The sequence below is a fragment of the Vombatus ursinus genome, unplaced genomic scaffold (genome assembly GCF_900497805.2).
Source record: "Vombatus ursinus unplaced genomic scaffold, bare-nosed wombat genome assembly UNPS02014778.1, whole genome shotgun sequence".
NCBI lineage: Eukaryota > Metazoa > Chordata > Mammalia > Diprotodontia > Vombatidae > Vombatus > Vombatus ursinus.
Genome location: NW_020954556.1, coordinates 50,373,871 through 50,386,593, shown reverse-complemented (window position 1 = coordinate 50,386,593; position 12,723 = coordinate 50,373,871). Strand labels below are relative to the sequence as shown.

At 37.7% G+C, this 12,723-nt stretch overlaps 2 protein-coding genes across 5 annotated transcripts in view; one reads left to right on the top strand and one right to left on the bottom strand.

The window, feature by feature from the left end:
* Positions 1-12,723, top strand: part of SLC3A1 (solute carrier family 3 member 1) — a 30,986-nt gene that overhangs the window by 17,231 nt on the left and 1,032 nt on the right. Inside the window, exons 5-9 of the mRNA XM_027865607.1 lie at positions 3,399-3,512; positions 5,254-5,378; positions 6,976-7,174; positions 9,486-9,653; positions 10,674-10,787. Of these exons, the coding sequence (XP_027721408.1) occupies positions 3,399-3,512; positions 5,254-5,378; positions 6,976-7,174; positions 9,486-9,653; positions 10,674-10,787 (720 nt within the window). The remainder of the gene's footprint in view (positions 1-3,398; positions 3,513-5,253; positions 5,379-6,975; positions 7,175-9,485; positions 9,654-10,673; positions 10,788-12,723) is intronic.
* The window catches only part of PREPL (prolyl endopeptidase like), a 51,942-nt gene continuing 46,379 nt past the window's right edge, over positions 7,161-12,723 (bottom strand). The window contains exons 16-17 of one of the 4 annotated variants that reach the window (XR_003569380.1): positions 12,254-12,487; positions 7,167-7,249 (exon numbers count right to left, since the gene is read on the bottom strand). The gene's annotated coding sequence lies outside the window, so the exon portion shown is untranslated. The other 3 variants (XR_003569381.1, XR_003569379.1, XR_003569382.1) reach the window with 3 other exon arrangements.

The following is a 12,723-nucleotide window of genomic DNA, read 5'->3' as shown; positions in this document are numbered from 1 at the left end:
TAATTTATCTGAAGTGACCCACCCTTAGGCATATGTAGCACAAAAATACATTCCCAATTTGAATTTGAACATAATTTAAACAACTCCCATCTTGGACTATCCAAAGTTCTGGCTCTCTCCTTTAGGGGATGGGCATATCATCCAAAATTGTGCCAGAGGTGGGAACCAAGAGCAGATGCTCAAGGGCAGGAGTTTTTTTTTTTTTTGCTTTTTTGGTGAGGCAATGGGGGTGCGGAAATGACTGTCCCAGGGTCACACAGCTACTAAGTGTCAAGTGTCTGAGGTCAGATTTGAACTCAGGTCCTCCTGACTTCAAGGCTGGAGCTCTAACCATTGTGCAACCTAGCTGCCCCCCCCCCGGCAGGAGTTCTTAAAATGGGGTAAACTTCAATGTTTTGATAACTGTATTTCAATAGAATTTTTCTTTGTAATCCAGTTTATTTCATTTTATTCATTTAAAAACATTATGTAGAGAAGGGATAAAAAATGTCAAAAAATGGTCAAGAACTTCTGCTCCTGGGGTGAACTTGAAGGCTCCCTCCCTGTACCTGGGCCAATGGATGAGTCTTGCTTTAGTTTCTTCCCTTTTCCTGCACGTGTTGTGCTTCCTATTGGCTTTAGGCTTTGACTGCATGTCATCTTTCCTAGGAATTTCCACCATTTCTCTCCTTATCTATTTGATCTTTCCAGGTCCACTTACCCATGAAGACTTCTCTGACTGCTCTAGATTTTTTCTTATTTTAAATTCTAAATTCTATTAGAATCTCTACTGCTCACTTGGATACATTTAAATTTAATCTTAATTATTAACTCCCCTCCCCCATGACTTTAAGTCTAGACAATCAGTAAAACAATGTCCTGAGTTCTAGCATTTTTCAGTTTCTGAGGTATAAATGTTTATACCGAAAACTCTGCTGTCAGTTCTGCCAAGCTGGTTTGAGTGGATTCTAGCGCCCTTCCTTTATACAGTCTTTAATTAAAAAAAATTAATAAGAATTTATTAAGTACCTGCTACATGCCAGGCACTGTGCCTTACAACAACCCTAGGAAGCAGGTGCTATTATTAATCTCCATTTTGCCAATGAGGAAATAAAAGCAAACAGAGATTGTGCCTTGCCCAGGGTTATCTATCTATCTATCTATCTATCTATCTATCTATCTATCTATCTATCTATCTATCTGTCTGTCTGTCTGTCTGTCTGTCTTTCTGTCTGTCTGTCTATCTATCTATCTCTATATATCAAAGTTACATAACTCAGGTCTTCTTGAGTCCAGGTCCAGGGCTTTATCCACTGTGACACCTAGCTGACCTTAGGCAATAAGGCAAATGTCCCTTCAAAATCCTTTTTATTCTACCTGTAGAAAAAAGGTTACCATCAGTAAAAGAAAATGAAATGTAAGAAAAGCCTAGACTTTCTGGTTTGATTGTTTTCTTGGTGGCATAATACTGTCCAAACAAGCTAACTTAAAAGGATAGCTCTTTAGAGATGAAAATACATTAACCTTACACCACCTATAGGTGCATTGTACTTGGTAAATCTGTCCAAATCTTCAAGATCATTGACAGCATCTGTCATATTGTCTGCTAAATAAATCACTTGCTAGGTTGATATCTGGCTCTTGCTATTTCCTTTTCTCTTATTCAGCTTCAAACTGGGAGAAATTATCTTTGAATGGATAGAGAGAATTAAAAAATCTAGAAGAGGAAGAGATGACCTCAAAGAGCCAGCATAGTTTCATTTAGAGCAAGCCATGCCAGATCAAACTTCTTTCCTTTTTGGGCAAGGTTATTAATGTGATAGATCAAGGGAATGCAGTTGACATAGTTTCCTTAGATGTCAGCAAAGCATTTGATAATGTATCTCATGTAATTGTCATGGAAAGGATGGAGCAACGAAGACTAAATGATGATAGCTTCAAATCATCGAAATTAACTGGTCGATTGGCTTGATTTAATGGTGAAAGGCCGTGAGTCCATGGCCATGGGAATCATTTGGTGGAACTGGGAATGATTAGTTTGGAGAAGAGAAGTTTTAAGAGGCACATAATAGCTGTCATCAAGCATTTGAAAACCTGTCATATGGAAAAGAGATTAGCGTTATCTCTGGTTGGCCCAATAGAGAAGAACCAGGAGCAATGGGTAGAAGCTGCAAAGAAGAAAAGTTGGGGTGATTATCAAGGAAGGAAACAATTAGAATGGTCCAAAGGTGGAATGGACTACTTTGATAATGATTCTTTCTCATCGGAAGTCTTTAAAAAGAGGTTGGATGACTATTTATGGGGCATAGTGTAGTGGTTTGTTTTTTCTCCCTGTTATGTTGGACTTAATTACTGTTGAGGTTCCTTCCAACACTAAACTATTATGTCATTCTGTAATCTTTGTGCTACCTACTTCACAGGACTGTTTAGAAAACAAAATGAGATGATGTATGTGAGGGTTTATAAACAGTGAAATATATACATTTCAGTTATGGTGATGATTATTTACACTCATCTCTGCAGGAGACCTCTCGAAACTCTAACATCTATTTCAACTGCGGGGATTTGCTTGAAAGGATAACAACCATGAAACTAGATATTTGTTTATAGTTTGGAGTAGACTGCAAGTAGCATATGACCAGGGGGACCTGGGTAGAGTAAAAGTAGACAGCTTTCCTGGTCTACCTAAGTCACATCTTCATAGTGTGGATTCACTGTTTGATTTGGAGTGAATTCTCTGAAGATCAGAAACATATATGCGTTCATACATATACTCAAACATAATTACAAAGATTTTGATGCAAAGTATCAAAAGTACAAAAGAACATTCCAAGTTCAAATAGGAATGACTTTTGGATTATCCAGCCTTCTCTGTTCACCTTCATAAATATAGTTATTTGAAAGTTCATTATTTTAAGAAAATGATATGCTTATTAGGTAATAATAGCACTGCCTTTCAGCCATTGTTCTTCTTGTCTTGGCTGTGTAATTGGAGAATTTTCATCTTTGGGTCATATAATGGAAGTCTCCTAAAGTTGCAAGTCATTATGATAATGCAATATATAAACATTGTTTCTGATAAACTTGGTTTGACAGTGGGACAAGAAAGATCAAGCCTGATTTTTAAAATCATTAAGAGTGGAAAGATTTCTTTATATTCACTCTGTTACTCATCCTAGTTTAAAAAAAATACACTCAGGAATTTCTAGTGTGTGTGTGCGTGTGTGTGCATGTGTGTATGTGTGTGTGTGTGAGAGAGAGAGAGAGAATGTTGGGAAGATCATTTTATGACAAATTAGCTGGCAAATACAATCTTGATCGAAAATTGGAGAATATGTTGATAAAATTAGCTAGCATTATAATAAATTAACATTCTATGATAATTCAGTTCATCATCCATTTGTGTTTCCTGTATTTAGGAAATTATACAGTTTTGGCTTGCAAAGGGTGTTGATGGATTTAGTTTTGATGCCGTTAAATTTCTTCTAGAAGCAACACATCTAAGAAATGAACCTCAAGTTCAAAAAAACCTGGTAAATTGCCTCAAACTTTTACTTTCCATCTTTTTTGAAATGTGCTTGCCATAGAATTAGTTTTTAATTGGTTTGGGAGCATCCATTACACCTAGTTCTGCCTAGTTGTATCATGTTCCTTTTATGACTTTCTTACTATAAAGTCCACAAGAGATTCAAATGTACATGAGAGAAAGCATGGTAGGCATAGCTGCAGCACTGCATGAGTAATCAGAAGACTTGGTATTAAGGTCTCCTCTCATCACTAATAGTGCCAGACTTTGGGCAATCCATATTATTGCTCTGAGTCTCAGATTACCCACCTTAAAAAGGGCTATAAGGCTCAAACAAGCTAAGGTATCTAAAGCACTTATTAAGTCTTATAACTGTAAAGGTGAAATGTTAATTTTAAGATTTATCTCCATTAAAATTCTATTCTGATGGCTCCTTGTTTGGAGGTGACCCTGGATTCTTAAATACAATGCCAGTAAAGAGCAAGCATTGACAGTTCCTATCAAGGTGGAATGGTTTAAGGGTCAAGTCCAACAACAGGCTCTATGTCTGCTTTCTAAGGACTAACAACCTAAGTTCAGACAATTCATCACCAAAAGGTTGGCTACCAGTTGTTTTGCTTTTTTGATTTTTGCTACAACAACTCATAAAGATGGTCTGTTAAGGGTTGCAATTGGCAGAAGTGAAGGAATATCCACAGTGGTAAAATCATAGCTTTTTCAAATTTGGAAGCATCACTGGTTTACTACTTCTTCCAAAATGGTTCCACTACAGTGATGGTGATCTCAGTGAATGATTGAAAATGAGAGAATATAGGATTACAGGATTAAGAGTTAGAAGAGGGGCAGTTACGTGGTGCAGTGGATAAAGCACCATCCCTGAAGTCAAGAGGACCTGAGTTCAAATATGGCCTCAGACCAAACACTTGACACTTACAAGCTGTGTGACCCTGGGCAAGTCACTAACCCCAGTTGCCTAAAAAAGAAAAAGTTAGAAGAGACCTTCTAGTCTGACCTCTTTTTCAGATGAGGAGACCTCTAGAGAGGCCATGTAGGTAGTTGTCAGTGGTAGAGACAAATTCAAATTTAGGACCTCTGATTTCATATCCACTGTTCTTTCTACTGAACTCTGTTACTATTTATTAATACTTTGTAGCATCCTAGAAACCCATATGGTTGCTGCCATACCCTTGTGTGAGTCTGGCCTGCTATGCCATTTCAAGACCGCAGAGAGCCTCATTACTGTCAACCTGCTTGAACAGCTGTTACTAGTGACCCTGCAGACCACATGAATATAGGTCAAGTTCTTAAGGATTATTTCAGATGTTTATTAGGCCATCCTGATTATCAGGAATTGGTTGCTCAGTGAATATCAGAGTTTGGGTTGATACACAGTGCCTATCATGTAGTGATAGGTTGTTACCAAAGAGTGGGTTTACTCAGTTTTCTGCGTGGCTCTGTTTGAGGTCCTCCTCATATGACCTCAGAGAAATACTAGTAGAGAGGGAAAATACATTTTTCTTGTTTCTTACTGCAAGTTCTCCAGAGATAAGATTGTAGGCTTAGCTGATTGGCTGTTATTAATTTAATAATAATACAGTTAAATGTCTTCTATTAGGTCACTTTTCTAGGCATCTATGTATAATTAAAACACTTTTTGGGACAATGCTTAGGAACAGTCTGTGTTCTTGTGCAATAAATGGGGGGCATTTGGTATGTGAGATGATAATCTGATTGTGCTGTTTTCAAAGGACATAGTTACCAACTATTCTGAGCTGTATCATGATTATACCACCACTCAAGTCGGGATGCATGACATACTCCGCAGCTTTAGGCAGACCATGGACCAATACAGCACGGAGCCTGGTAGATACAGGTAAAAGGATATAACTTTGTCATTTCCATTTTTTTGGTCATTTGTCCATAACATTAAGTAGCATTTGGAAGCAGAAGTTATAGTCCATTAAACAAACATTTATTAAATACCTACTATGTGTCAGGCTTGGAATACAAAGATAAAAATGAAATAGTCCTTGCCCTCAAGAAGCTTAATTCAACTCAGAAGATATAATGTATACCTGGGTGAGTAAATTCAAAGTATATAGAAGGTTAGAGAGTAATTTCAAGAAGGAAAAAGGGTAAAGACCTTGTGTCAGAGCTGTCACCTGAACTGTGCTTTGAAGGAAGATGGGGCTTCCAAGAAACAGAGGGGATGAAGCAGTCATTCTGGAGTACAAAGGCACATAGTGGAAAGATGGAATATCACATATGGGGAAGAGTTGACAGGTCAATTTGATTGGAATTGAAATTATTATGAAATTAGAGCAATATGAAGCAAGACTAGAAAGGACCAGAATATGGGGGACTTTGAAAGCTACTCTAAGGACTTTTTTGTTTTGTCCTAGAAGTAATGGAGAACCATTGAAGATTTTTGAGTAGGGGAGTGAAGTGGGCAGATCTATTATAGAAAACAAAGTTCTGGGGCAGTTAGGTGGCGCAGTGGATAGAGCACTGGCCCTGGATTCAGGAAGACCTGAGTTCAAATCTGGCCTCAGACACATAACACTCACTAGCTGTGTGACCCTGGGAAAGTCACTTAACCCCATTGCCTAGCACTCCCCCCCAAAAAAAGAAAAAAGGAAACAAAATTCTAAAATTACCATTTAATGGCAATTTGGTATGTTGCAGACAAATATATTTTCTTACATCACCAGTTGTGTTATGAATCACTATGGTATACAAAGTAAAAAACATTTATTACATACACACGTTCTGTAAAATCCCCAATTAGTTTCTATAGGATTACAAAAGAAGACATATGCTTACCTTCTGGAAGCTTAAAGTCTCATTATTGTGGGGATGAATATTTATGGAGGATATTAGAACATATACATAGAGTGCTGAAAAACAGGTCAGCAGTACATATTAATGTAATGAATGTAATGTAATGAAGGAGCTCTGGAAAGACTGAAGTGATGAAGGATATATATAGGAAAACTTTATCATCATCATCAACATAGCAGACATACAGCAACGTCTTTAAAGTTTGCAAAGCACATATGTCATTTCATTTGAGCCTCATGACAACCCTATAAGGCAGGTACTAGTGGTGAGCCAGGAGTTTTTTGCCACATTTTAAGAGAGGGGAGGGTTGACTGGCTCAAATAACATTTTCCCCCTCCCCTCCCATTTTTAAGCTGTTTAATCTAGCACTTAAGTTTGGTCTCTTAAGTCCATTCGAAATGATTTCTAAGTTGTTGGAAAATGTGGCATATTGCATAATTTTTTTTCTGCTTTTTTGGCACTGGCTTTCATGAAACTTCTAGCAAATCCCCTCTGTATGAAATCCACATGACCTTGTATACTATATATAAATACAGCTTGAGTCTACTCAAGGCTTTATGTCCAATTAACATGAACACTGTGTCAATATTGGGGAAAATTAAAACCTTTTTTTTTTTAATCTTTTGCAGATTTATGGGAACTGATCCAAGTGACCAGGAAGGCATTGAAGAAACCATGATGTACTATGGAAAGCCTTTTGTCCAAGAAGCAGATTTCCCCTTCAATTATTACCTCACGGAAATGAATACTCTCTCTGGAACCAAGGTATTTGAAGTTGTAGCATCCTGGATGAAGAACATGCCCGAAGGAAAGTGGCCCAACTGGATGGTAAGCATTCAACTTGATCCTAGGAAATACCCATAATTCTGCGTTCTGTAACGTGGCCCCGATAGAGATTCATTCCTAAAACCAGATGCGAATTTACATATAATACATTCTCCTGAGATCCCAAAAGGACTCTATTCTGTAAGGAAGCATTTGTTAAGAGCCGAGTTTGTGCCAGGTACCGTGCTAAGCACTGGGGATAAGAAGAAAGGTGAAAAAGTCCATGTTCTCAAGGAACTCACAGTCTAATGGAGCACAGGAAATATAATTTTAAAAATTAACATTTTAAAAATAAAAAACATTCAAATATGTATTCAAATCTAACCTACAAATATAACCATAAAAGCAGCACAGAATCCAAAATCCCTGTCCGCTTGCCCCAGAGTTTATGATCTCAAAGAGGAGAAAATACACCTAGAAAGAAACTGTTATAGACTGTGAAAATTATAGGAGTATAGAGAAAGGAGAGCAGTATAAGTTATAGTGACTGGAGAAAACATCTCCCTTCTCTACTTATTCTTTGTCTCCTTTTTTGTTGATCAAGGACAATTTCTACTTCCCCTGCAAAGGCCTTCCCTGCCTAAAGCAGTTCTCTCTTTCTTCTGGACTTTGACAGTTATTTCTATTAAACTCATTTGGTGATGATTAGTATTTTACTCTCTTCTTTGTCCTCTCAATATTTTGTTTTAGCCAAAAGGAAGGAAACCTCAGACTTGGAAGGAGACACAAAACATTTTTTGTTACCAGTTTGTTTGGCTAGGGTTTTATACATGATTTAATTATGTTTACTTGTTGAATTGTTAGAGTTAATTTAAAAAGTATTTTACTGCTTAACTTGACAACTTTATCTTATCTCCTCAACCAAGGTGTAATCTTCTTGAGGGCAGGGTTGTCTGAAGATCTGACTTTATATATTTGATCATCTGAAGCTTCTGTACTTTAGTTTTATTTTTACTGTTTCCTTTAGTTTCTAATGTACTTTTTTTTTTTGGGTGAGGCAATCAGGGTTAAGTGACTTGCCCAGGGTCACACAGCTAGTAAGTGTCAAGTGTCTGAGGCCGAATTTGAACTCACATCTTCCTGACTCCAAGGCCAGAGCTCTATCTGCTGTGCCACCCAGCTGCCCCCCTAACATACTTTTAAAATGATGGATATATTAGAGTTGAAATATTGGAAGGCGGGTTTCCTGACAGCCCCAAAAATAAGGGGGTAATTCAGATTTCTTGGAGAGCCAGTTGAAGGATGGTAACAACAGGAAAGAGTATAAAGAAACATTCTATGTTTTGGGCGTTCAGTTGAAGAAACTCCCTGGCCTCTTAGGAGTACTGTTATATAAAGCTATATTATTTCTATCTTGATTCCTATGGGTTTTACAGTAGCTGTGTTTGTGGGATGGCCATGTCATTGGAAAGAGAACATCCGAATCTTAGCCAACCTTCAGGGTCCAGCTCCAGGCAGCTCCGTCTTTCCCCAGGCTCTTTCCCTGTTTTTGAATTCTCTAAGCATTTCACACTGCTCTTGGCCACATGACATTCCCTTTGCCCTGTTCAGAGGGTGATGACTTACTACTCCTTAGCTAGAATGGGAGTGACCTCTTAGCTCCTGTGTTAGTTTTAAATATGCATTAATGGCAATTGCCACACACAATGAGTTATTTCATCATACAGTCTGGTTAGTATACCAAACATTGGGGAAAAAAAAAAACCCAAAACCCAGAGCTGTGATTATGCCCATTTATCATTTGGATGAAATCTATAATGGGCAGGAACACTTGTCAGTTACTATTGCTTGGTGAGGTGACTGAAGTTGAAAATATTTCTAACAGTTCAGAATCAGAGATTTCCCTGGAAGGCTTGAATTGGCATTCAGGAACTTGCCATAATCCCTCAAGATAATGAAAAGGATGTAGAAAGAAACCTATCTCATTTTCTGAGAAATTACAAATTTTGAAAATAAATGTTATAATAACCAATTAAAATGTAATTATAAAGGTAATCTTGTTCTTCTGTGTTAATAGTAGCAGAAATAGGGAGCTTTATATCTGAAATATTTGCTTTTTTTTCTACCTTCCAATCTGTCATTTAGAGTACAGAAGAGTTACATTACATTGTCCCAATATTACCTAAACATGTTATTACATACATCTATATCTACACATATGCATAAAATGTATATATTGCATATGCAATCCTTCTAGAATGCTGAAATTCTTTTATAAAGCTAATTTTTGCTATTAAATTTAATTCAGAATGGGACGGGGACCAGATGCTGGAATGTACTTTGGATTGTATTTTTATAAATACTTAATTTTTAGATCGGAGGACCTGACACTACTCGGTTAACTTCTCGTTTTGGAAAAGACTATGTCAACGTCATGAATATGCTAGTCTTAACACTTCCTGGGACACCTATAACTTACTATGGTGAAGAAATAGGAATGGAAGATATTTTAGCAACAAGTATAACTGGAAGCTATGATACTGTAAGTATAATATAGCTTAAATATTTCAGTAGTAAACATATGCTTATTAAGCCAGAGAAAGATCATGTTTTATTAGCTTAGTGAATACCAACTCAGTATCGTAACTTTTATGAGGGTCAGCAAGGTTTGTTGGAATGTAAGCTGGATTAGGCCTGTGGCCTTCCTTGGACTCCAGCCCTGGCCCTGCCCCTTTCCAGGCCTGTGTACTTGGGCGACTCATTTAGCTTCTGGGGAGTCTTCTTCCCCCTCTATCTAAAATAGGGGTGATTTTTGCCCTGTTTAGGTCACAGAGTTTTTGTGAGGAACAAAGTGCTTTGTAAACTGTAAAGTGCTACATAAATTTAAGGTGATAGTATTAGAGTTCCTATGGCCTTACTCTGCCTTCTGAAAAGGAGCCAAATGAAACTATTTGTTTTTCCAATCTTTGTTCTGCCACATTTCATTTCCAAAGCAGATGGCATAAATCATTCTTTTATTCTTCTGCATGACCAAATGTGGTATTTGGTACAAAATGAGGTCACCTCCTCATAGTTACATGGATGGACACACATTGAGCCTAAATCCTCAAGTCTGAGAGTAGATGAAATCTCTTCTAGACACTGGCCCCCATATCAGCTGTTTCCTGAATGAATGCTTGTTTTGACTGCATATAGCCCAATTTCCTAATATTAGATTAAGGTGGATTTTCTGTTATTTAGGGCCTAGAATATTAAACTCAACAAAGCCCAGAAATGAAATTTATGCAATAAACTGGTTGGATAAATGCTGCTACAACAGACCATAGGTTAAAACTAACATCACGAAATGTTACATATTTCAAATAATTTCTTGAAAGTAAATTTATTTGCAGCTACATATTTCTGAAGTACTATACTGGAAATGATGAATGGACTGAGTAGTCTAACAAATATTGAGCTCCTAGTATGTGGTAGTTACTATAATTTAAGATGAAGCAATGTTTATGAGAATTTTTAGAACGTGATTACATATTGACATTTTGTTCATTTGTTTGTTTTCTAGAGCCTGCTTTCAAAGTCACCAATGCAGTGGGATAACAGCTCCAATGCTGGTTTTAGTAAAGGGAATCAAACCTGGCTACCCACTAATACAGATTACCAGGTTCTGAATGTTGATGTAAGTGCTAAATCTGCCAAATAATTGGATGGATTCTGAAAATCAAAAATGTTGTGAACATACATGTGATTCGTCTTGCTCATTTCTGGTCCAACTTCGGCTTTTTTGCTAATTGGGTGGTAATTTTCCATACCTCCCTACTGTGTATAAACACAATGTAATTACAGACTCTTTAAAGTCATACTTTGTAGTAAACTTTCTCTAGTATTAAGCATTTATTAATGTGTTGCACCTACGTGCCAAGACATGGTGCTAAACACTGGGGATACAAAGACAAAAAATAAAAACAGTTCCTGACCTCAGGGAATTTACATTCTGAGGTCATCATTTTTCTTCGTTTGGAGTTAAAACATTGAAATGTCACGAGTAAGTTTCACCGGTCACCAGTCAACGTCACATATTGATAATTCCTTAGAGCTGAGATATGAAGGTAGAAGTTCTGTTTTAGACTATTACATACTAAGCAAAGTAGGAAAAAGAACTTTAAAACTATGTGTATTTGATAGCAAGGCTGTTTATGTGTAACAATGGGGGCCACTTGGTATGACCAGGAGAGCAGGGAGTCAAGGTTTTTTAAGTAGTTCACTAGGGGTGATGTTAATATCTTCCAATGTTATAGCAACAAAAAGTTTGACAAATTTACATTTAAAGACACAAAATTTCTCAAACAGTACGTTTCCCAGTTGTAGGTAACAACTGGTATTTGTACAGCACTTTAAGGTGTACAAATCACTTTGTTTGCATCAGTGCTGTGCAACATGTTGTGCAAGTATTCCCCTTTTACAGATGAGAAAATGGTGATGCAGAAAAGTGATTTATAGACAGAAGCAGCCTCTGAGGCCATCTATTCTAAAGAGAAGGCCCCAAGGCCCAGAGAGTTCAAGAGGCTTGCTCAGGGCTACCCCGCTAGTGATCCTGACTCCATACCCAGGGCCGCGTCCCAGTAGGTCATGTTGCCTTTCCAAAAGCACAACCTTTAAAATCCTCGATAAAATTATTATCCTCACTTCACAGCTATGTAAGTCTTTGATTTACAGAGAAGTTAAAGGGTTTGCCCTTGGTGCCATAGCTGGCAAATGATATGGCCATACTCTGAAACCTCGATCTTCCTTGACTTGCGGGTCAATGCTCATAAGTCATTCAGTTAATTAGTAGTAATTCCCATCAGGAATCTTTACTGCAGGGAGTCAGCAGGACCCATTAGCTGGAAGAGTTCTCTATCAAGTCCTCAGGGCACAGTGTACGGGTCTCTCTCTAAAAGGTGAATGTAGTTGATGAGCTCACTTTCATCACTTTCAGTGCCTAGTTTAGATATTCTTAGGGTTCTCTGATATTTATTTTGGGTCTTGGACTAAGACCTGGCCATTTTGGCAACAAATGTGCTATTTGTTTGGAGGGCGAAGGCTCGAAACAAATGGAGTCGTGTGTGAGACAGTACATCTCAGGAAGACTTGTTGGAATCTCACCTCCCACACTTATTGGCCATATGACCACGAGCAAGCCACATAACATCTCTGAACCTTCATAGCTCCCAGGGTGGATCTGTGGTGGGGCTCAGGTAGGATACTAGGTAAAGCGAGTCACAGATCACCGAGTGTCAGCACAGTGTAGAGGCAGGATGACTGGGCTTGAGAGTCAGGATCTTGTGATTCTCATAGTGGGAAAAATCTCTTAACTTCTCTTCATCTCAATTTCTGCATCTGTAAAACAGGGATAACTCCTGTTGTAGTTTCCTTTTATAGGGCTGTTGGGAGAATGAACAAAAAAAATGTACAAAAATGCTTGAGAACCTGAAAACTCTGTGTAAATGTCAGCTGTCAGTCTTTTTTTCATAGCAGTTTGCAACTGGGAGAAAGGGAGCAACTGAAAAGGCAAGGTGGATCTATATTTCTATTCCCAAGAGACTTACTTATTATATCACAACCATAATACTTTA